At 34.9% G+C, this 25,029-nt stretch overlaps 1 protein-coding gene and 5 pseudogenes across 6 annotated transcripts; 2 read left to right on the top strand and 4 right to left on the bottom strand.

The window, feature by feature from the left end:
* Window positions 1-6,222: 6,222 nt before the first annotated feature.
* On the bottom strand, window positions 6,223-6,744 carry LCR84 (low-molecular-weight cysteine-rich 84). Its single transcript, NM_001036278.3, has 2 exons — window positions 6,589-6,744; window positions 6,223-6,449 (listed from the first exon to the last, which is right to left on the bottom strand). The coding sequence occupies exons 1-2, from the start codon at window positions 6,665-6,667 to the stop codon at window positions 6,298-6,300; spliced, it is 231 nt and encodes a 76-aa protein (NP_001031355.1). The 5' UTR covers window positions 6,668-6,744; the 3' UTR covers window positions 6,223-6,297.
* A 6,130-nt stretch (window positions 6,745-12,874) lies between these two features.
* Window positions 12,875-15,476, top strand: AT2G14350 (annotated as a pseudogene; the record flags this gene model as incomplete). Its single annotated transcript has 1 exon — window positions 12,875-15,476.
* Window positions 15,477-16,074: 598 nt separating this feature from the next.
* On the bottom strand, window positions 16,075-16,915 carry AT2G14340 (annotated as a pseudogene; the record flags this gene model as incomplete). The annotated part of the gene is made up of 2 exons: window positions 16,075-16,386; window positions 16,565-16,915.
* Window positions 16,916-17,310: 395 nt separating this feature from the next.
* On the top strand, window positions 17,311-17,706 carry AT2G14335 (annotated as a pseudogene; the record flags this gene model as incomplete). Its single annotated transcript has 1 exon — window positions 17,311-17,706.
* Window positions 17,707-19,641: 1,935 nt separating this feature from the next.
* Window positions 19,642-20,874, bottom strand: AT2G14330 (annotated as a pseudogene; the record flags this gene model as incomplete). The annotated part of the gene is made up of 4 exons: window positions 19,642-19,855; window positions 20,222-20,306; window positions 20,383-20,659; window positions 20,737-20,874.
* Window positions 20,875-21,331: 457 nt separating this feature from the next.
* On the bottom strand, window positions 21,332-23,762 carry AT2G14320 (annotated as a pseudogene; the record flags this gene model as incomplete). The annotated part of the gene is made up of 1 exon: window positions 21,332-23,762.
* Window positions 23,763-25,029: the final 1,267 nt, after the last annotated feature.

Here is a 25,029-nt window from a genome sequence, read left to right as displayed (position 1 = left end):
ACTAAACAAGGAAGATTTTTTTTTTTTTTTATCTATTATGGTCGCGGAAGCAAATCAAACAAATTGCAAGAAACAAATTTTCATTTTAGTTTTTCGATTTAAATGAAACAAAATAAACAAAACAGAAAAAGATAAAGGTTGAAATGAAACAACCTGGTGGGGATAGGAGCTTTTAGCTCTGATACCACTTGATACAAACACGGGAATCCACCCAATGCTTTTATCAACGGAAGCAAAGGTTCGAAGCTTTGATGGTCGATGAACGAAGATAGAGATGGAAGATGGAGGTTTTGTTGAATGAATCCACAATCAACACACGAATTAAACAACTTGAATCCACAAGTTATTCAGCCCGCAAATCACACAAGAGAAGTGAATCCACACTCAACTTGAAATGACAAAACACAAAGACAATTCTTTGTAAAACAAACTTAAAGTTTATTGAGATAATTTCTAAAATGATTGGTGAATACAAATGAAATCGAGAGAGAGCTTATACAGAAGCTCTAGTACAACGGCTATATACCAAAACAAAGGAAACAGATCGCAAACAATAAAGGAATAGAGCCGTTAGAGGCTTTATGGTGTAATCGGCCAAATAAGGCAAGTGTAGCCTTAATTTGTATCTAAATAACTTTGGAAGAAATGTGCGGTTTCTTGGAAGCTTTAGGATCACTTGGATGCTTTTAAAAACGCAAACTTTTAGAAGAGGAAAGAGTCGTTGAGGTGTGATCTCATGCGAATCCAAAATAGGAAAGAAGTGACTCAACGACTCTTAAGTGAGGTAAGGTGTAGCATAACTCGGGTGGGGAACCTTATGGAAAGTTTGGAGTGTCTTCTTGATTCCCTTACACGGATCATTAATAAGGGTAATGTCCCTTTCCTTATTTGGCATCGAATAATCTTGTACGAAAAGTACTTCAGCAAGTCCTTCAGGGAGTCCTTCAGCGAAACCTTCGGTAAGTCCTTCAGCGAGTCCATCAGCAAGTTTGTCAGTTCCAGTAAGATCAATGTTGGTATTGATTCTTACATCATGTTAGTTTGATATCTTGGTTCTGTTCACGCAGTTCTGCTCCTCGTGCACGGTTTCTCATCAATGGATCTTCTCTCCGTTGGTGTTGGCGTCTCAATGGGGTCGGGTGGTGGATCATCTTCATCATCCAAGTCAGGAAACTCCTCCGCCTCCTCGCGGGCATTCCTACGAGCCTGGTCATGCCCCCATTCAACCCTGGGATGGGGCTGCTTCAAGCGGCCTAGCCGTTGCCTTAATCCCCTTAACTCCTCCGTCAAAGTAGCCATCATTTGCATTACGGCGTTTTGGGGAATTTCTGTTGCCTCTGCCATAGTATATGCCTAAAACTGACCTGTGCTTAGACAAAAACACAACAAAGAAATCAACATACCACAACAATAGAAAAAGAAAGATCAGAAACAAGAAAGCTAGAACTTGTTGAATCACTTCCTGACACACTTGCTCATGTAGTACAAAGTTAACAATAATATTTTATTTTTTTGATTGATATTACGAAACTCAAAAACAAATACTTAACACGAAATAAACTGAATTTGATTTTTTTTGTTTTTTTTTAATTTAAATAAAACAGAAACTAGACTAATGCAGAAACTAATTCAGAAAGTAAGGCAGACTAAAAGAAACGATGAAACCTGGCAAGGAAGCGCAACTGCGCTCTGATACCAAGATGATACAAGACTCGGTGGTGAGCTTTATATCTGATAGAGATGGTGGCTTCACAAGCTGGCGGTCGCTTCTCTCTTGTGAAGGAAAGATGGTCGATGATGGAGATCTAACACGATGGCGATCGCTTCTCTCGTGTGGGATCTAATGGAGGGGAAGTGCTGGCGGATTGAAGTACACCACAGAGATGTGATAAGTCTCTGATACAGTACATGAACTTGGTCTTGGTGAATCGCACACAGAAGACAAAGAACAAGCTTATTCTCTTAAGAACACTTAAAGAGAAGAAGTGAGAAAATGCGGTTCTTTATTGATAATCAAAGGTAAAACTCGTACAACTGCTGTAGGGGGACTTTATAAGAGTTCTTCAGCTAGCCTTCGGGCCGAAATTAAATGTAACAACGCAACAAGGAAACAAATAAAATCAAAACACAAAAACCATTGTTTTTAGAAAGAAAATAAGCTAAATAAGGAAACTAATTAAGTTCTCTTAAGGAGCACGGTTGGTGATGGTCTAGCCATTATCTGGGCTGTGTGGATCTGCAAAGATAGTATAAACTAAATAAACCTTACCAAAATGCGTTTTAGGCCCAATAGCTGTCGTCTGAGTCACTTCTTGTAGTACTTCTTGAGGTACTTCTGGCATCAAGTCTTGTGCTTGTTTTCTGGCTTGTTCCTTGAAGTAGGGGTCTTTCTGGGGTTCCTCCTGAGTAGCTTTATCAATGTCTTCGAGCTGTTCTATGTCCTTGATGTCTTGTTCTTGATCTTGACTCTCTCAATCACTTTCAACTGTGACACTCTAATCGTCCGTCTCTTGAAGCTCCAAAGTCTTCTCTTGGTTTCTAGGGGTCCTTGAACCTGTCAAACAATATTTCATACCTGGGGGAGTAGTTCGTTCAAGACTCATCTGGGTGAATGCTTCAGCAAGCTCTTCTTTGGGTATTAGATCATATCTGGTATGGGGTGCTACGGACCAGTTTACTCATAACTGTAGGGAGCTCAAAATATCTTGCACAACTAAGTTGAACATTTTCTTCAGTTGTTTAGCCTTTGAACGTGTCATGATACCCTCCAGGACTTCTGCTACAGGATGTAGAACATGATATGGTACAGGTTGTAGTTCAGCGGTTTGTGAAGTAAGGTTTATGTCTGCATCATCTTTTGTGGGTAGACAAGAAAACACAAGACTACATTGTTATTTGGTTCTTTGACGCACCTGCCAGTCGTGTATGGTTTTGCAAGAAAGGTGATGATCACTACACTTACATTCCACTACTTTTTGGAGTCTCCTAGAGGTTACAAAACATATATGATGTGGTACTCCGAGGTTATAGTCCACTAGAGCATGTGTGTTCAACCTTGCAACAAAGAACCTTAAACGCTTCCCTAGTCTCTCCAATATGAAGCTCAAGGTTGCTCGTGTGTTTTCTCCCTGTCCCTCCTTCTACTTGAGCGTGACTTCGTTCATGCATTCTATTGTTCTTGAAATTTCCAGACTTTTTCCTCTGTTATTTTCTCTGGACTTTTCACTTTTGAAAAGCTTGTAGAACAGATTCTCTATAATATCATAATTTAAGTTATAAGAAAAACTATATCCTATCTAGTTCCGAAAAGATAATCAACAAAGAGACTCATATCTCTAACACATACCAGAACGGAGTTCCTCTATCTCTATCAACAAGATATTAGACTGTGGGGTTCCAACTTAAAACCAATTGGCAATACGTGGAGTGACCCTAACCCTTTATATACTAAGATTCTACTCAACTTCAGATGTAGGACAATATCCCTAATACAAGACACACATGAACTTGACATGTTGATGAACTTCTGGTATTTTATTTAGAGCAAGTAATTATTTTAGTGTTTGGAATAAAATTATTTTATTTCATGCTCTAAGGAAGACAATTTATACACAAGGCTAGAGAATAGAAGAAAACACGCACTGCATCAGCTCTAACTGTGAAGCAAGATCCATGTGACATTCCCGCCGTCATCGACAAGAAAGGAAAGGATCCATGTGAGAACATACTCGACTTTGAAGCTCCCAAACAGCTTATATGGAGCATGGAACTGTAAGGTTGTCAATAGGACAAACCTTTATAATGATGTTTCAAAGGTAATCTAGAAATGACATAATCAAAACCCTCAAAGTGAATCATACTTTTGTTGGTGACTTGATGTCCCTGAAAAATTTAGAACGAATACTCCATTGAGCAACCCAAGTACTTCCGAATTGTATTAGAGACATATTTAGCTGAATACAATGCCGGCTCAATATTTTCATGGGCTCTAGGGCAAATGTTTTTTGAGTCTTAATGTAAATTTTTTTAATAATATTTTTTTGCTATAAAGAAATTTTGTATGATAATTCTATTAATAATTTAATTAACAAAAACAAAAAAAAATGCATTCAAAAATATTATAGGTTCATTCTAAATTTAATTTTTGTGTTATATCTAATTTTTTAAAATATTTAGAAGCAAAAATAAAATAAAAAATGTGTCTCTTAATTATTGAAACATAGGATTAGACACTTGGCCGTCGCACTTCTCGCCCCCCTATCTGAGCCTGAATACATTACCTGCAATTTATACAATTAAAAGTAGCTTAATGCCTCAAAAATCTGGCTCTCTTTATCTATAATTGGAGAAACAATCTCGACTAAAAAAAGACCGATGAGTTTCAGGATTATTAACACATACAAAAACAGAAGCATAATCAGAATCATAAAGAGTGCCCGTACAGAAATCCTTCTTCCACTAAACCAAAATGGCAAAATCATTTCCAGAATTTTGCCAGTTCCGCGAAAAAAAAAAAAAAAAGGCCCCAGAGCAAAGGAAACTGTGTAAAGCCCCAAAAACAGAGGAGAGGTAGAGAACAGGAGAACACAGAGATTTCTGAACCCGTAATCTATGGTGATAGAGAGCGGAAGCTTGGATAACAAGTCAGGAAACCCTAATAAAAGGAAAAATATATAAATAAAAATTTGGTCGACTACAGAGACGGATTAGACCACGACGAATAAGAGTCGTCACTCAAGCGTCACTATTGTACGGTCCCCGTGAAATCGACAAGGGTGCTTCACATTGGTACTAATTTTGGTTTCGGTTACAGTTTGGTATTATATTTCGGACCAAAGACTAATTAACAAGACCAATAACCAAAGCCTCAGGTGCTCCAACACTAGACGCATCACCATACCTTTTACATCCAGATGATCAAAATCACACGAAATCAAGTGTCTTTAGCTACATGCATACATATTAAAGTGAATAAGATAGATCCAGATGATAGAATTCACACTAATCAACGAACTAGATTTTTCCCATTTCGTGACAAATCGACCATCATAAGTTACAATAAAGTGACATTGTTTTGTTAAGATTGTCCCTTCTCTTTATCACGGTTGTCATATTTGATCAAAACTAACATTTGATTTTTACTAATTTCTTAAAAAAGTTGTAAGAATAAATGCTTGAAAAGAAGTGTAGTGGCATAACATGAACATGAGGTAATAATATGCATAATTTTATTAGGTTTTGTTTATTTTGAATATTAGTAAAGAAAAATGTTTATCAGCTACATGAAGTATAAGCCAACACATCGTCACACATGCAGACTTTAAAAATGTTTCGTTAGCTACACAAAGTATTGATATCACATACGCACAAACACGAACAAACATAAGTCATGTTGCCAACACCATAACCATCCTACTTTGATGCTACGGTCATCGGAATCCGGCATTGACCAATGTTGACCAGCGTTGACCGATGTTGACCGGCGTTGACTAAAAAATATTTCAATTTTTTTCATTTTTTAATAAACAAATAAAAATAATAATTTATTACATAAATTTAACAAAATATACAACGAATAATATAACAAATTTGGTATATATTTTGAACTTCTTAATATATATAAAATGTAAAGGTCATATATTATGATCGTAAATAAAAGTATATCTTTATTTTTAAAAATAAAACTAACCATAAATTTATAAAAAAAGAAAAATGATTGTCAAAAGGAAGAATTTCTCTATAGAGTAATAGATAATAGCTCTCGGATCCTCATTAAATGGTGAGTGCTAACAAAAAATAATAATTTTATTGGGTTTAACCAATACTCAAGGATACGGTGTTACGTCTATTCAGCTATCAATCTCTTGTGAGAAAGTTGATTTAAAACAAGAACATTTAGGATCCGAATGGTGACTGTGTTTTGCGGTGCGGGAAAAGTGCGGTGCGGTTCAAATAATAACGAAACTACATAGATACATATGTATATGTAGAGATTTTGATACTGTTACTACACTGTTGCGGTGCGATTTTGGTTGCGATTTTTGTCACCATTCGGAGCCTTAGTGTTCGGTTACCATGCGTTGTGCAAGACAATTTATGAGTTATACAGTACTCTTTATCTAAATGGAAGCAAAATTTGCAAATATCTTATTATACCCACTTATCCTTATGATAATGGGGAGCTTTTGTAAAATTATTAAAACTTTCTAAGCTTATCAAAGTATAATAAGATTAGCTTTATTTATTTCATCAAAAAACAAACCAGATATCAAATCGCCAGTTTACTATTGATTTATATCATTTCTTACAACAACATTTAAAATGTGGTGATAAACCAATACATCCTCCATCCGAGTACCCCCTGTCTATACACAATGGCTTGCATGCATCATCTAAAAAAGTTATTGAACATTCTACAATGCAATAATCATATCCAAATCCGTTGATTACTGCATAAATACAACCAAGTTAAAGAAAAATAAATATATACGCACATATATACAAATAAATCGGTTTTAGGAAAAAGAAAAAAATATTCAAAAATTACTCTGTTAAATGATCAATGATAGATGACCAATAACAACATACCCGATGAAGGCAAAGCATTGGAGTTGCACAACGACGTTGCTAGAAGAATAAAAATCACAAAAACTTGTGTCATAGCCATTATTTTCTTCCTTATGGTTAATAATTCTATGAAAAATAAGAAGTCCGATATGCTTTATTTATATGACTCTGTTAAAGAGGTTTGAAAGTAAAGAGATTTAGAAAAATAGAAAATCCTACACTTGTAAAGTTTGAGAAGACTCTCATTAAATAGAAATAAATATTACAATAAATACCATAAAGTATATCAGATTCAATGCAAGATTTCTGACTATAGAAAATTAATGTTAGATAAGTATATTAGATTCAATGCAAGATTTTTGACTATAGAAAATTAATGTTAGATAAGTATATTAGATTCAGTACAAGATTTTTGACTATAGAAAATTAATGTTAGATAAGTATATTAGATTCAGTGCAAGATTTTTGACAGAAAATTAATGTTAGATGTAAGTTGAAATGATTTTTGCCCCAAAAAAAATAGCTGAAATGACAATTATATAAAGTTAACTTTTGAGTCAAAAAATGAAAAATCCTACAGGGCATATACAACCAATTTTTTTTTTCTATTGTAGCTTTAGAAAACATAGCTTGGTTGATAATTTATTTTTATTGTAGAAGAAAAATTAGGCTTTAGATAGGTCCTACCTCCCAACCAATTTTCCCCTTTAATAATATAAAGACTACAATCTATATCTATATTATTAATTGGGAAGCATTTTGTAAACTACAACATTGTGAGGGTAGTTTAAAATTAACTAAATAAATTTTTACATAGGCAATTTAGTAAATTAACTACTACTAAATAAATTTAGTTTTCATAAAAATCAGGCTATTGATTTCAAAATTGTATATTTTGGTAATATATTTTGAGATATTTCTGGAAACGAAAAAATCAATTTAATATCATCATATATTTTAGATTTTAATATATTTCCTTAAGAAACTATACTAATAATTTTAAAAACATTTACAAAGATAAATAAACTTATTTAAAACGACCAAAAATAAATATACTTATAAGATATTTTCATATATTTTTTTTATCAATACCTAACAAACCAATAATATTTAAAACAAATATTTATATATTATTATTTCTTATTGTAAAAGATAATTAGATCAAATAAAAATAGTACTTAATGGTCATGATCTTCATGTTTAAAATAATAGATTGCTAGATTAAATTGGAAAAAACGAATTCATTGCTTTATATAATTAAAGAATCCTTAATATATCAAACCTACAAAATGCACATATATATATATATAGCAAAATCAACACTATTGTAATATATGTCAAAGAATTTAAAATTATTTATGGTAACTCAAATAGATTTTCCTTTTTTGCAATATCAGTTTTTTGTATCTTACTTTATTTTAAAGATATGCCATAGATATTTTTATCCTTAATTTTAAAAATCGTAAATTGCTTATTAACATTTTTAATAGAAAATAAAATTTTTAATTGATTAATAAACTCGATTTCGTAGTCTTTATGGTTTTAGATGAGCAAACTTTTACGAGTATAACTTGTCGAAGATGTTTTTCTTCTTTCCAAGCACCAATTTAACTGTGTTGTATGTTTTTTATTATTAGATTATAGATATTGTGCGGTTCACAACATTAGATATCTTGTCATAAATAATATTTTATACTTTTCTATGTTCATTATAATTTATACATTACAATATAAATCACAAAAATAATCTATATTTTAAAAAAAAAAATTACAAATATTTTTTTAAAAATATGAAACTCCGCATGTACGTCTCGGTCATGATAAAGACAGAGGATACAAACTGGGTTTACATTAACATGTATTTTGGTACAAATTAAAAACTTTCGGCTTGAATTATGAGCCACTAAAATAATTTTTGTTAGAGAAGTTTTTTGAGTTACCAAATTTTAATTTATAAACTAATTTTGCATAGAAATTTTACACTATTTAAAATCTAATTTTCACAAATATATATTTCTATTATAAGTTTATAACTATTAGACTTCTGAAACTGTTCAAATTATTTGTTATGCAGGAAGACCAAACTATTTATATAAATAAAATACTAATAAATGATGCAAAAAATTTTAAATCTTTAAATAACTAAAGTTTCTATTCAAATTTCAAAACTAATAAAAAACAGAAAATAAACGTGTGTACCAAAGTAATGTTAAAGACAAAAAAAAAAATTCCAATGAAATGTTACTATTATGATATATATGCTATTATATAATTCACTGACCCCAAAAAAAAAAAATCTTAATTAAAACTTTTTGAAAAAATTTACATTACCTTCCACACATCTAAGTAATTGATAAAATTCACTAGTACAACTTAATACAAACTTTTATCAAAACCATATGATAATACTTACAACCCGCATAATGTGCGGTTCACAACATTAGCTTATGTCATAAATAACACTATACATTTTTATGTGTACATTATAATTTATTCACTACAATATCTTTTACTAAAAATTTATTCTAATACATTTTTTAAAATATGAAATCCCGCACGTATGTGCGGCTCAGAATCTAGTTTGTTTTTGCTTTTTCAGTCAACTATAAAATTGTTGTATTTCGTTTTATTCTATAGATAGTTTTGTAAAATCTGGATTGTTGAAAAATTAACAAATTGGTTTGATTTGTATGATCTTATGTTTATTTAATAGAAGATTGATAAAAAAATATATTTTGTATTGACTATTTATTTTATTTATATGTAGAATACTTTAATCATGGTTTAGAATGGAGTATTTAATTTTAGGAAAGTAATTTTTGTAGTTTAAATGCATTAAATTTTAGTTGATAGATTAAGACAATTGTTCACAGTTATTTGCAAGAATTAACATTAGAATTTTGAAATTATTATTTTTGGAAAAATTAGGATTCTTCAGATTGTTTAGAAACTGCTGTTAGTATAATCAAAATATTTCTTGTATAAAATAAATCTATTGTCAATAAGATATAGTCGAATTAAATTAAACAAAGTAAGAAATTTGTTGATTTCACACGTAGCACAAGTGTTTCTCCTCTAATATGGTAAATGATTTGTTTTGTTAGGAACACCATACACTTGTGACTTGTCAAATAATATAATTACTATATCATAACCCGTGCTATACAGCACGGGCATTAATATTTTATTTAAATTAAATTATATATTTTATTTAAATTATATAAGAAATCGTATAGTATAAAAGTGATGCTATAATATTTTTCAATGTTTTACTATTTGGATATAATATTGCATTGGATTGACTTTGTTTAAAAATGTTATTTTTATAATAAATACAACATATGTAGTTTTAAGTAAATGTGTAAAATTTGTATACAAGTTGTTTTGGTAAGAAACATGTTTCCTTTGTATTAGAGGATCTAATTTTTGGCCTAACTTAGAATTAGTCTTTGTATAGTATTTTCGTTATATTTGTGAACCTAATTGGGCCCTATATTAGATTATCTTTGTATAGTATTTTGGTTATATTTGTGAACCTAATTGGGCCCTATATTAGATTATCTTTGATAGGGCTCACGAAAAAACGGACCCGATAACCAATCCAATATCCGAACCAAAAAACCGGGTCATGGCGGATTAGAATTTTAGGAAATTTCCTTATTGGGTAGAGTTTTAGTAAACCCGTAGATATCCGATTGGTCCAGAAATTACCCGTTACAAGGGTATTCAAAAACCCAAACATTAATTTAATATCCAAAATATTAATTATTTTGGACCTAAATATCCAAAACAACTAAACTATTCAAAAATTATTTGTTATGTTTGTCAAAATTTAGTAAAATATATTCAAATATAATTAAATTTATTAAAACTTAACAAATTTAAAAGTTTTTTTTGTTTGGATACCCGCTATCTACATACAAAATACCCGTTTCTATTTAGGGCCTGAAACTTTTTATCCAAACTGACCCAAACCCAAATGGACCCGACCCGAACCAGAACCAAATATTTAGAATTATTCTATTGGGTAGTAAATCATATATCCATTAATCCCAAACCCGAACGGGTTCTACCCAAACTCGAATAGGTTACTCATATAAAGATGAGAGGTGAACTATAATAATTAATAAAAAAATAATATGATAATTTAGATATCAAATCTAATTTGTTGATTTTAATTGGTTACTTTTTTGGAAATTAATAATGTATTTGTTTTTTTAATTTAATTTAATTAATTAAATTAGTATTTGACTTTTTAATTTTTAAAGAGATGAATTAATTTACTATTTAAAATTTTATTTCTAATGGCATACCTATGTAATTACTTACAAAAGATAAGGTTACATTTAAAATGTACTTCCTAAATAATATAGTAGGATTTACAATTTATTTCGTAATATATATTGCCAAACATTATTTAGTTTTCTATAATAACCTTATTATTAAAAATATCTAAACTCATTTAACGAATTTTTAACAATAGGTGTCCACATTAGTAAACTATAAAGATTTGGAAAATCTACTTAGATAAATTCAATAATACTTAATATACAACAAACAACATACAATTAATACTTAATTTACACATGCTAAATGTACATTTAAATTATGCCTCTGGAATAGATTACACTGTATATATATATATACATAATATTTAGTAAAATAAAAATCTCTAAATTTTTAGCGAAAATATCATCTCGCAGTGTACCACGAATCAATTTCTAGTTCTAATTAAATTTGGAATATGTTTAGTTCACAATTATAGCTTAGAAAGTCTTAATAATTTCACAAAAGCTTAGCATTATCAATGTTTGATGTGTGTTGCTTATAGCATGAAATTGATGCTCAGACAATTGATGTTTCGATTGATATATGCTCAACCAAATCACTTTCACGGACTATGCAAAATCGCGGCGGCTCGTCTGTCTCCACCACTTATTTGACGCCTAACCGGCTGCCTTGGGCGATTTTTAGAACCTTAAAACTATACATCCAATCAAATTTGGACACGTGTCCGTCTCTCTCATATTCTCAAACCTCTATTCACAGAGACGCCTCTCTCATTTTAATTCAGTTTTGATTAATTTTTGATCCAAAATTTCAAGAGAATTAACCTACCAAAAATTGCATTACAACCTCCCATTGGAAATGCTCTTAGTGTCTGACATGTTTTCTCTTCTTTTCAGTTTTCTTGTCGTTTTTACGATGTTTCTTCAGATAGTCCTTTCTTATCCTCGGACCATGCTCGTTATCTGAGTCTTGTGTCAATGAAGGTGGTCTCTCGATCGGAGCCCAAGACTACTTTCCGTTCCCTGTTCATCCATCATAGGACCAATAGAGCCTCTGCCTATTATTTACAAGAGAGTCACATTAAAGTTTTTTCATGTGAAGGAAAATGAGGGTAGCTAGCAAACTCATCTGCTAGGTAAAGAGTGTGAAAGGACACACCGTGATTGGAGAAAAGTCTCAATGTCATCATCTCCTAAGCCTTCCTCATCTTCTGAATACCATCTCTTGTTTGATGACTCACACGTAACCTTTTTCTCATCACCGGAGCTGAATCTCTTATCTAAACTCCTTCTCATGAAACTACCATTCTGCTTCATTCGGCTACTACCGCTTTCCTCTCGTGATTTTCCATCTTCTTAGTCAAGAAACAGAACATGTAAACAATATGCTTTTAACACCTTCTTTCTCAGCTTTCCTTCTCAATTCTGCTGCTTCTCTAAATAGAATTGAACCTATTCGATTCTCAGTTTGAAGATCCATCTCCTAAATCGATTCGTTAAAGTTAGTAAATTCAAGATCCCTAAAGCTTTCTAACCACAATCTTGTGGAAAAGATTTGATCTTTCGAATGTGAGACGAGAGCAAGAACCAACAATCTAAAAAACAGAGAATAACATAATTTCTTACGAATTGTGGACTAAGAGAAATTCAATTACCAGTAAAATCGAATACTTGACGAATCAAAGCTTCACAGAGTCTTGCGGCGGACTTCTCCGGTACGCGAGCACAGATCACCACCAAAGGACTTTGATATGTCCATCGAATAAGAATCGTTCACCGAAGTTTTTTAGTAAACCGGACCAAACCCGTGCAATAAATTGAATAAATGGCAGGAATGCCACTATCTGCGAAAAAGTAACCAGGAATGCTACTCTTCTAATTCCCATTTTTTGTCGAACCCTAATTTTTAAAATCAAACCGTTTCTGCTCTCATTCAATTCAAATTTTCCAAAATCAAATTCAAAATTTTCTCGCCTTTCACGATTTTCCGACGAATTCTTGATTAGTGTAATAGTTTGATGGCTCGTGTTAGAGACGGTATTGCTGGCCCTGTATATGATTCGACGGAGAAGTCGTCGTCCGGTGAAGTTTCGACATCAGAACCAGTTACTTCAGAAATTGAGAACGAGGGAGATGCCGCCGACTTAGTTCCGACCGAACCAGCAGGTCCGACAGAACCAGCAGCACGAGATGTTGCGGCGAATGATACTACAAAGAAACCGCTGAAATTGAAAAGGCTATGGAGGAACCGCGTGTTGGTGATGAGGCTTCTCCTAAAGGAACCGCCGAAATTGAAGAGGATCAGACAGGGACAACTTTGAAACCTCTAATTGACGCTGTCATTCAACAATTCGAAGAAGCGAAAGACGGGAATGGGGAGGAGTTGGAGGAGGAGGAAATGGTGAATACAATTCCAAAAGAAGGGGTAGAAAACGTTAATCGTCAGGTATATACAATTGAATCTCTATGACACATTTTTGTTTTGTTTGAGTATTAGTTCTCGTATTAGTTAGAAATGTTCAACTAGTTCATCTGTGACACATGTTTGATTTAAGTAATTTGATGGAACTAGTTCAATTGGTACATATAAATTGTTAGTTTGGTACATATGAATTCTTCAATTGGTTAATGTTTATTGAATTTGGAGGATACTTGTGAGGCCGAGGATGATGAGGTTTCTGTTAAAGAGACAGAGGAAGATGAGGCTAGCAATGATGGTTTAGAGGATGATGATTTAGATTCTCAGCCACTGCCGCCACAGACCATGCATTTTCTTTTTTCAGAATACGGCAAAGTGTGCAAGATAAGCAGTAGGTGCCACGTCACGCAGACAGTTGAATTGATAGAGAGGAAGTTTAAAGAAGAAGTTGTATGGTTCAAAAGACACGATCAGTTCAAGCATATATTCCACATGCCTCAGGAGCCTAACCAGTAGACGCAAGGCATGTGGGTGCTTATGCTGCGCACAGTGAAGACAGATTTGCTCGAGGAGGCTTGGTTTGTGGTAAATGGAGTACCTATTAGGTATTCCATTAAAGAGCATGTGTTGTTAAGTGGGTTTGATTGCCACAGTTACCCAAAAGAACTGAATACAATGGGGAATATTAACTTTGTGAAGAGGATATTTAAAAAAGAATCTGGGATAAAGGTTGTAGATGTTCTTGCTAAGTGCTCGAAGATGAAGCATGGTTCAGATAGGTTGAAGTTAGTGTTGTTGTACTTCTTGGTCAAGGTAGTAAAAGCTGGTGCAAAGAATGATGGAAACATTGAAGAGTTTCTATTAAGGATTATTGGCGATATGAATGCGTGCGAGACGTTTCCGTGGGGCCGTTATTCCTTTTTGGAATGTATGGCAGGAATAAGGAAAATGATGAAGAACATGAATGGTTTCGTGAAACCAAAAGCTCAACCTTGCTTCAGTGGATTCATTGTGCCTCTTGAGGTAAGTAATTTATGATCATTATATGAGAATAAGGTCTAATGTACAGGTTTTATGATATTAACATTGTTTTGTTATTTCTAGATTCTGGCTTATGAGGCTATTCCACAGCTTGGACTGAAATTTAGAGTCCTTGTACGCTCCGCTTTGAATGATTGTCCAAGGATGTGCAAACATAAGTTTAAAGAATGTAGCATGAAAGGTGTCCCGTTGGAAGTTATATATAAAGAGCTTGGGAATAGTAAGGTTAGAGTTTCTGTATTTACTTGATTGTGTGTCTAGTCTATCATGAGATTGATTGATTGCTAAATGAATTTCTTTTAACAGGATTTTCCAAGCATTTTGGTACCTGCCTATCATGAGAAATATCTGTTGAAAGATCTCTTAGACGATGATGTTGATGATGACTGTGGTCCAATAGATATTGTTATTGACAGTTAGAGAGAGCGACTATTAGTAGAGAAGAAGAGGATATGGTGGAAAGGAATGTGTGAGATGGACATTTCTTCTCGATGTATTGTAAATGATATTTCAGATGAGGAAGTCCATGAGATTGAGAATGAGCTCCCCGAGAAAGATGTCCCTCCGACTGTTGTCCCTCCTCGATTCCCTGATTTAGATACAGTTGTGACATCTATAACCTCACTGACGCAGATGATGACCAAAGGCTTTGATGAAACAAAAGATAAGATTGATGTCATTGATGTGAGAGTGAAGTCTATTGAGTTATTTGTGGCACATCTGAAGGAAAGGGAACATGGGAAGCAAACAGAGGAGGCAAGTCAACATGGGCATGCAACAGACGATGACGTGTTATTTGCTTCGCCAGATGGTTTTGTGACCACCGGCAGGATGCAACAACGGGATGTAGTGATCTACAGAGAACATTCTCCAGAGGTTGCAGAAAACAGTAAGTATAATAATTAATGTCAGTTGGGTATAAAAATGTGAATATATGACTTAGGTTTTGTTTTAAAATGTGTGCAGGTAATAAGGAGACAAACACGACGGAGAAAGAGGTGAAAGGAAAAGCGAAGAAGAATGGCGGGGGCAAGAAGAAGCAGGAGGTGCCACCTGTAATAGAAACCGGAAAGAAGCGAACAAGGGGAGCATCCCGCCTTATTAAAACACCGTTTGTGGGGGATGATAAGAAGCGTAAGAGAATGCGGAAGGCAGATTGATCAGTTTAATGGTAGTTGTGGAACAATTGGTTTATTTAAAAATGTTTGGCTTGATTTGCATTGTAATGATGTTTACTTTTGTGAAATTTTAAACATTTGGCTTGTAATTGGTCTTTTAGGTTCAACTGTTTATTTTGGTTCATCTACTATGGTTCAACTGGAAAGTTACTATGTCACAACGGATAGTTCAGATAGTTCAACACTAGGATTATCCGGTTCGACTTATTAGTTCAAATGGTTCAATTTGGTTCGACTGATTAGTTCAAATGGTTCAAATGTGTTCGACTGGTTAGTTCAAACGGTTCGACCTATATAGTTCATCCGGTTCGACTGATTAGTTCAAATAGTTCATCCGGTTTGACTAAAAGTTCAAATGGCTCGACTAAGTAGTCCAAATGGTTCGACCAATAAAGTACATCCGTTCGACTGATTATATAATTGTTAGCAAAATTTACTTTCAAAACACAGATAGTTATATTCAAACATTTAGATTCATACATTGTATTCAAAACATAGATAGTTAGCAAAATAAAGATTTAAAACCAAAATTTAGATTTAGATTTATCTTACAAACTTAAGCAAAACAAAGACATAATGTTTATTGAAAGAGAGAGTCAGGAGGATACTCGCGTGGAGGCTCATCCACTCTCCAGTAGTAACTTCCATCATCTGGTTCATCGTCCTCCTCAATGAGAATTGGCTCCGCGAAACACACATAATTCGGTGACGATCCATCGTGCTCAACACACCATCTCCTTAGTGGCAGTGGAATGTCAGCAACTTTGTCGAAATCGTATCTCACCCAGTCTTTCGGATGAGCCTCCAACCGCCTCATACCTCTCTCCAGGTCTTGCAACTTAATGAGTAGTTGGCGGTGATGCCTTCGATAAGCTTGGTGTTGATTATCCACCTGTCCAACAATAGAAATGTCAATTTCTCGCTAAATATCCATCAATACAACTATACCACCACTATATGATTCACCTAATATAACCAACAATCAACACAACTAAAACCTAAACCTGAAATTTGATTAAACCCTAAACCTAACCACATTGGCAACAACGAAACACTATTCTTACATTTACCTTTTGAATGAACATTTGACATGCGTCATGCATCTCATCGGATAGATTCGTTTGACCAAAAAACTTTCCGGGCCAAATAACCTCACCTGGGATGAAATCTCTTGGGGCTGGAACAAAATCCGACCCCATATCTCCTGGTAAAGGAGACCACATCCACGGTACCGTCGGCTCCACTGCTCCATGAGGGATTACACGGTGAAGCGGAACCCCCAAATGTTGGCGGATAATCCCGATGTCAACTAACCACTCAGGTGCTGGTGGAGAAGAACAATCCGGTGATGTTGGAGTCAGAGACGCAGGAGAGGAAGGCGCCGACGTTCTTACTCTTTGAATGCTCTGGCGATGATCCATGTAGTTCACCGGTGAACAGTTTCAATTTCTTGAATTCTCTGGTTTCGTGTAAAATTAAAAGCAGACGAGTAAATTGAATAGACGTGACTCTTCGGCTGTGCCATCTGAACTTTGACGCCGAACGATTAAGAAAATGGGTTGGGCTTGGGCCTTTCGTTTACTAGGGGTTTTAGCATCCCTAAAATAAGTATTCGTTTTGGGCCTTTTGCCATCTTTAATGGGCTTATAAATTACAAAGACAAAATCAAATAAATTTTAAAAAAATAGAGTCTGCTTTATGCAAAATTCATAATTCAAAATTCGAAAAGGCAAAAACGATTTCAATCCCTAAATCGAAAAATTCGAATTCCAGTTCCGAATTGCAAAATTGATTTAGGGTTTTGTGAGTGCCTTCTCTAACTACTCCGATGAGTTCAAGTTCAGTGTCAGTGTCATCTGGTGTTGACGGAGCCCGTGGTTTTCCGGTGAAATGTGCGTGTGGAGCAGATGTGACGATCTTCACATCCAAGAGTCAAGACAATCCCGGAAGACCTTTTTCCGGTGTAAAACCAAAAGAGATCCGAATACGTGGACAAACAAAAGAGATGTAAGTAGAGTTGGTGTGTATATTGTGTATTTATGTAGTTGCTAAACTTGTCGGATTTGGTTTGTGGGTTGTGCAATAGGGTCATTTGTTTAAGTGGGTTGAGGATGTTGTGCAAGAAGAGGTCGAAGATGCTCTAGAGAAATTTGGAATCATTGCAAATGAGCTTAACAAAATCAAATCTGAGGCGAAAGAGCTACATGTGTAATGTTTGCTTAACAATGTGTTTTGTGTGGCTTTGCTTGATCACCATTGCCATTGTTTACGTAATGTTTGGTAATAAAAAGAAACAGGAATTTGTAATGTTGTATTAGATCTTTAATATCTTGTAATGACTTTGGAATGTCGGATTTATGACCTTATTATTCCCTGATTTTATAATACTTTTGATTTATGACTTTGTAATGTTATTTCATTGGTTCGACTGAACTAGAGATAGTTCATCTGGTTCGAAACAGTTTAGTTCAAATGCATCTTTCATCACTTTACACTGTTCAACTGTATATTTTGGTTGCACATCGTAATAAATCATAAATACTTGCATATTTAAAACAAAGTGGTTCACAAGGTTCATACATAAATACTTGCATATTTAAAACAAAGTGGTTCACAAGGTTCATACATAAATACTTGCATAATTAAAACAAAGTGGTTCACATGGTTCAAAAGTAAATACTTGCATAATGAAAAGAATGTGGTTCACATGGTTCATACATGGTTCAACGAGAACCACGCCCTCCTCTAGCTCGGAGGATACTAATAGCACTCCTCATTGATCGTAGTTCCTTGAATAATTGGGTCTCAAGGTCAGTGATCCGGTCATTCATAATGCGTATCTTCTCGTGGATGGGCTCGAACATCGGAACTTGCCAAGCAAGAGGTCATTCTTCTCGCTTGTCCTTCTGGCTACAGTACTTCGTATACTCCTCTTCAATGGCTTCCTCCCACCACTTTTGCAAGTGTTCTCCATCCACCTCGGTCAGATTTAGTGGACGTCGGAATCTTGTTTTCCCGTGGAGATTGCCACCAACCACATTACCCTTTTCAACGTCTCTTCCACAGTAGCACTTAGTCGGAATGCCCCAATTTCCGTCCCGTATTGCATTGTAGTAGTCGAAACCGTCAGATTTCTCACTAGGAGAGGAGTCGGAGCTTCCTTTAAAAGAGATAGGCATGTCTGTCAAATACAAAATAGAAAACTATCAAATACTTGACTAAACCCTAGATCTTGACAAAAATAAACCCTAGATCTTGACTAAAATAAACCCTAGATCTTGACTATTATAAACCCTAGATCTTGACTAAAATAAACCACATAAACCCTATATCTTTAATAGAAAAGACCTAACCTTGTGAAGAAATGACGTCGTTTGCCGGAAAAATCTCGTCGCCGGAAAATACTTGACGCCGCTAAAGAACGCCGTCGTCTTCTTCAGCAGAGGGTTTTCTCGAATTTTCAATTTATCACACAAGTAAATGATTAAATATAGATGAAAATCCTCAAAACCCACCAAAATCTAACTTGAGTTGATAAATCCAGACATTTATTCCTTAAGTTGATATACAGTATGCCAGCTGGAATTATGCGGTATGCCAGCTGGAATTTTACACATAGTTGTACAGCTGAACTATCATACACATAGATGTACTTTTCACTGTTTTCATATATTGCAGCTGAACTTTAATGTACATACTTGATAACTATGTCGAACCCAACCTAACTGTGATTTATTTTGCATATTCAAAGTTTTGGCAGAATCATATTTGATATACGACCATATTCACGTAATTCACTTCATTTGAGGTGATCTCATAGTAACTACTCCTTATCATATAAGAGGTTGTTTATGTGAACACATACCATGATTTCAATTTTTATAAAAAAATATTTATCAATGACACTTTAATAGTAATAGTAGATTTTTTGTTGAGCTAGTAGTAAACTTCAAACGTTTCTACATATTATAAAATTGTTAAACACATTTTACTAAGTGATTATAGTTGAACGAGCTGAACCTGTTGTACTAGGCTTACAGATTTTGGGAATTACAAAAGAAACATAGAAAGATTTGTTATTAGTTAAAATAATAAAGTCAGATTACAAATTTCTTCGTTTATACGAATAATACAAAGTACCCAAAAACTAAAATACTACATAAATTTTATCAACTTCCGGAATTTCCAGATTACCAAACACCTTTGACACGGGGCCATGACTCACAAGCTTCGGTTTAGAATGACCGCTCACACGCCAGCAAACGAGTACAGCCACAATTGCCGGACTACAAAGACTCTGAAAGTGAGCTTGAAAGTCCAAAGCTTGTTGATTGTGTGCTTCACAATAGAGAACTTCACTGCTGCAGTTCATATAAATTATTTACTTGATCAGAAATTGTGAACATGACCATCTGAACTAGGTCTGCTGAACCATTTGAACTATAGCACTTGAACCATCAGAATAGACCAAGTGAACCATGTGAACTATAGCAATTTGAACCATTTGAACTAGAGTAGGTGCACCATGTGAACTATAGCAATTTGAACCATTTGAACTAGAGTAGGTGAACATGTGAACTAAAGCATTTGAACCATTTGAACTAGAATAGGTGCACCATGTGAACTAAAATAGGTGAACCGTTTAAACTATATCATTTGAACCATTTGAACTAATCCCAAAATAGTAACCAAGTTTCATTATAATAAGTGAAGATGGAGGCACTTACTGTTGATTCATTATCTTGAAAGAAAACTTCACACCGTCGATGCCTTCGGTCAATCGGCCCTGCCAAATAATCGCACCTACCGCATCTTGTGTATAATAATAGAAGTAAGTATTCGTACAATTTCTCAAAGAAAATACTATAAAATTGTCAAAAAAACTCACCGACCAACACATACTTGTTAACTGTCTTCTCTATGATGTTGTCGAAAGGAGTAAAATTCCAAAACGAGAGTGCATCCGTTCGCAAAGCTTTAGTAGCAATAGTCTGTTCCATAAACCATATCTGGTAGTCATGGGATGTTGCTCTCACAGACTCAGCGTCGTTTCGGACCGAGAAATTAGTGATAATTATCCACTCATACTCATATTCTCGTATTCGATCAAAGTAAAATGATGCAAGGCGACGAGGAATGGTAGCCTTGATTCGGGAACGGGGACCCTACACCAAATAATTTTAACTATATACCTGCAAGTTATGTGAAAGAAACAAAATTAAACATATTCGCAATATATTACCGTTCGATCTGCCAATATGAGGCCCAAGTCGAACTCATCCGGTGCCACAAACTTCTTGAACTCCATCACAACAAAAACGCAAATAGTCCATCCACTGATAGTCGGACAAAGTTCGGAAACAGAATGATATCCATCCATGTTGGCAAACGACGGCTTCCTTTATTAGTGGGGTGGGCTCTTTTTTTTGGATAGGATGAAATATGAATGGTGTAAAATCGATTGTAATCCTGTCTTAAATAATATTCCAACCAACGCGACGATTGGTACTCGCAGTGCCACCTGTCACTGCTAATATTTCAACTAACGCGTTGAATGGGATGCCACCCGTGTTTATAGTTGACCCAGATGAACTTGTTGTACTAGGTTTGCCAAACAACGACTGGTTCGTAGTTGAACCTGTTGAACTATGTTTGGCAATTATGTTGAACTAAAAAACTAAACTATGCTTAAAAATTCCGAAAACACAAATTTAAACACAAAGGATTGTTCTTAATTGAACCTGTCGAACAATATTTGACAATTCCGAGAAACACAAATTTACACACAAAGACTTTATCGTAGTTGAACTTCTTGTACTAGTTGACGAGTTAACGTCAATCATCATTGGTTTCAGGCTGCAACCACCTCTTCAAGTTGATGCCACGCGTAGCTTTGTTATTAGTCTTCTTTCGGCGCTTCTCACCTATGGATGGAAACCGGGTTTCTTGATTCCTTCCTTTTTTTGGAGTGTAATCCGGCGGTTTTGCGACCTACTCCACATAATCAGGAGGAAAGAACCAGTGAGCCTGATGCGGCACCACATAAATCGTTCTGTAATATGCCAATGCCCACGTCTCGATCAAGTAATACTTCGAGCAAAGACCATAGATACTTACATTCAAGATTGAACGGCTATTCCAATCCATCTTAGATCGCTTTATGGCTGCAGGTATAGCATGGACGCACAGGTACTTGTCTATATCAAATTCTCTGCAAGAACAAGTATTCCTTTCCAAGTCCACCAAATAAGAAAAACCATCATTTCCAATTACGCTGTATTCTTGTCGGAAGCTGTTTAGTTCAGTTGCATTTAGCTTTGCACAAATTGGACAGCGAATGTGTAATATATTCTCCACAACAGGCACCACTTGCCTTTTGTTCGATGCAGACGCGGAATCTTTGCGATGTGTGTTGAACCACTCAGAAAATTTCTCAAAAATCGCATCGATCATCGGTAACAGATGGTACTTCCTTACTTCTGAAAACACAGCGTTCATTGACTCTGCGGAGTTGCTAGTATCTATGTTGTACGTGTCTCCCTGGAAATAGCACCTAGCCCATTTCTCAATCCCAGTTGCCCGATCCAGATAGGTGGCTACATTAGGATGCTTTCTCCTAAATTCTGCATACCTAATGTTGAACTCAGTCGCATTATAAATATGAGCTAATTTCCTAAATTTGGCCATACCTGCTTCTTTGTCACCTGCCAGCATTTTCTTAATGTTTTGAGACAAATGCCATACACAATGTCCATGTGATGCCTTCGGGAACAAATCCGCGACTCCCTTGATGATGCTTCCATGTCTGTCGCTTATGAAAACCAATTTCGGGTCATCCGGTATAATGGAATTCAACTTTCTGAAAAACCAGTTCCAACTAGCATGATTCTCGCTATCAATTACACCAAACGCAATGGGGTAATGATGATGATTAGGATCCTGAGCTGTTGCAATAACTAACATCCCTCCATATATGGTTTTCAGAAAAGTTGCATCGATCACTATAACTTTCCTCATTGCCTTAAATCCTTCAATGCTTGCGCCCAAAGCGATGAATAAGAACTTAAACCTGTCATCTGCATCCAATTCCACTTCTGTTATTGTCCCATGATTCAGAGACCTTAAAATGTGCAGATAAGCAAACAATAACTTGTAGCTAGTTTCAGGGCTCCCACGCACATCACTAACATGTTTTTTTTTCCCTCTTAAAGCTGTGGAGTATGAACAATCCAAACCAAGTCTTCCTTTAACAATACTCATTATTTGTTTAGGTTTCAGAGTATTAAGAAGACCCGGATAGTCCTCATGCAACACATCTGCTACTAATCGCGGTGTGCCTTTTTGTTTTTCATATCTAGTTGCCTCTGGACACCGAGAGCATTTATGTATTTGTGTGTGTTTCTTCACACACTAAAAATCTGTGCTCGAAGTTTTTGTAACTCTTAAATACCAATCACAACCCAATGATGCTTGACTGCATTCTAACATAAGACGGCCCGGGTCAGATTTAATAGTTTTCACACCAAACACTTCCTCTTTTGAAGCTCTATTAATCAAATCCCATACTGCCTCCTTAGAACGAAATTCTTGACCTACTAAATCACCAATACCATCTTCCCATTATTTGACAACGGCAGCCACACTTTCTTGTACCGGACGTGCAAGATGAACATATTCTTCCCTAACATAATCATTATCAGAATCTTCATTAACCTCACACTCTATCATCAGCGGTTCAATAACAGTTTCAGTAACTCCATTCTCTAGCATCATAGGTTCACTAACTGTCTCACGCTGTTCCTCTAGTTCAATAATAGGTTCATTACTACTCAGAATTCCTGTATTTGCATCCGCAACCATTACAACATTGGCAGCCAATTCCCCATAATTCACACCGCATGAACTTCTTCGCTCTACTATTGGAACTTGCCTATTATTACTTTCCAAATCACTGCATAACTCTACATGCAAAACAGGTCTAAATCCCTCTTTATCCAATGACGTTAAATATATCAACACATCCTCATTATCTACAATATAAGACTCTTTCCATGCTTTAGATATCTTGTAACTCAATTTCAGATTCCTTTTCTCTCCACCTAGAGCAATCTTTCTACAGATCTTATCTATTAAATCCGCATATGTTATTCTCTCCAAAGATGATGTCTTAAACACTATACCGTATATTGAATTTTTGCAACTCCACTCATGGTCTGCTGTATAGTACCCTCCATAGTCAAAGTGTAGGTTCGTCTGGATCCTCTTCTTCATCGCCTCCTACAAATATAAACAATATATTAGTACCAGTTGAACCACGAGATGTACCAGTATTTGATTCAATTTCAGTTCGTCCATTCATTGTATTCTGCAAATATGGTTTGATTCTGCTACACATTGATTCAATTCAATTACATTGTACTAACTATAATACTTACAGGAGATGGAAGAACTAAAGAAGGATCGTTTCCAGAGTAGTCGCAGCAAAGATCGATAAAGAATCCGATCCAACAGTATCGACTCACGTAGCACGCAGCACCAGAGAAATCGACGGTCGGAGAATTGGATTAGCTGACCTAGCAAAGTTTCCCCAGACTCGACGGAGCCAATGTCGGAAGTTAATCGGAAATCGCCTATCTCGTCGGAATTAAATGTCGGAATTAAATGTTGGAATTAAATGTCTAATTTTGTTTTGTCGGTTTATGAAATATAGTTACTCGATTTGTATTGATTCAAGTAAATTATGATTTTAATTTCAATCTACTCTATTATTTGAGACGTACGTTAAGTGAGTTGGATTTGAGATTTCGCTGAAAAAAACCATTTTATTATAGGTTTAAATTGTTAATGTCATGAAAATAACCCGTTTAAAAACACGCGGATCCTTTTTACCCGGATTTATAACTTTTGGGTCATACGTTATAATCTTGGTCATTCGATTGAATTGTTTATGTCCGTTCGATTTCTCAGCTTCACTTAAAAAATACGCGGATCCTTTTTACCCGTGTTTTAAACTAATGGGTCATACGTTATAATCTTGGCCATTCAATTGAATTGTTTTTATCCGTTCAATTTCGCGGCTTCACTTAAAAAAACATGCGGATCATTTTACCCGGGTTTAAAATTTCGGATACTCGCCTCTAATCTTGGCCATTGAATTGAATTGTTTGTATCCGTTTGATTTCGTATTTCCCCAAAAAAAACACGCGGTTCTTTTTATCCTGTTTTAAAAAAATGGGATTCTCCGTTTAATCCTGGCCATTGAATAGATTTATTACAAGCCGTCCGATTTTGTAGTTTCATGCATAAATTCATCCGACTATATTCCAGGAAACTAATCGTATGAATTTCATTCAATATATTGTCTATCTTCGTTCACATTTAAGTGTATATCACTTCTCCATAATTATGCATGAAACAATATTCCTTTTGGATTTTCTTTTAGAATTATCTTACATTTTCTCCATAATTATAGCACATATGATATTTCGTTTGGATCTTCTTTTGGAATCATCTTACATTTTCTCCATAATTATAG

Source organism: Arabidopsis thaliana, chromosome 2 (assembly GCF_000001735.4).
Source record: "Arabidopsis thaliana chromosome 2, partial sequence".
NCBI lineage: Eukaryota > Viridiplantae > Streptophyta > Magnoliopsida > Brassicales > Brassicaceae > Arabidopsis > Arabidopsis thaliana.
The sequence above is the reverse complement of the archived record's forward strand: the minus strand, read 5'-3'. Positions and strand labels throughout refer to the sequence as shown.

Excerpts from the sequence above, each read along its gene's own strand:
- LCR84 (NM_001036278.3), bottom strand. The coding sequence starts at position 6,667 with ATGGCTATGACACAAGTTTTTGTGATTTTTATTCTTCTAGCAACGTCG. Across the intron at positions 6,450-6,588 it reads CAATGCTTTGCCTTCATCGG|TAATCAACGGATTTGGATAT; the intron begins GTATGTTGTTAT and ends GTATTTATGCAG.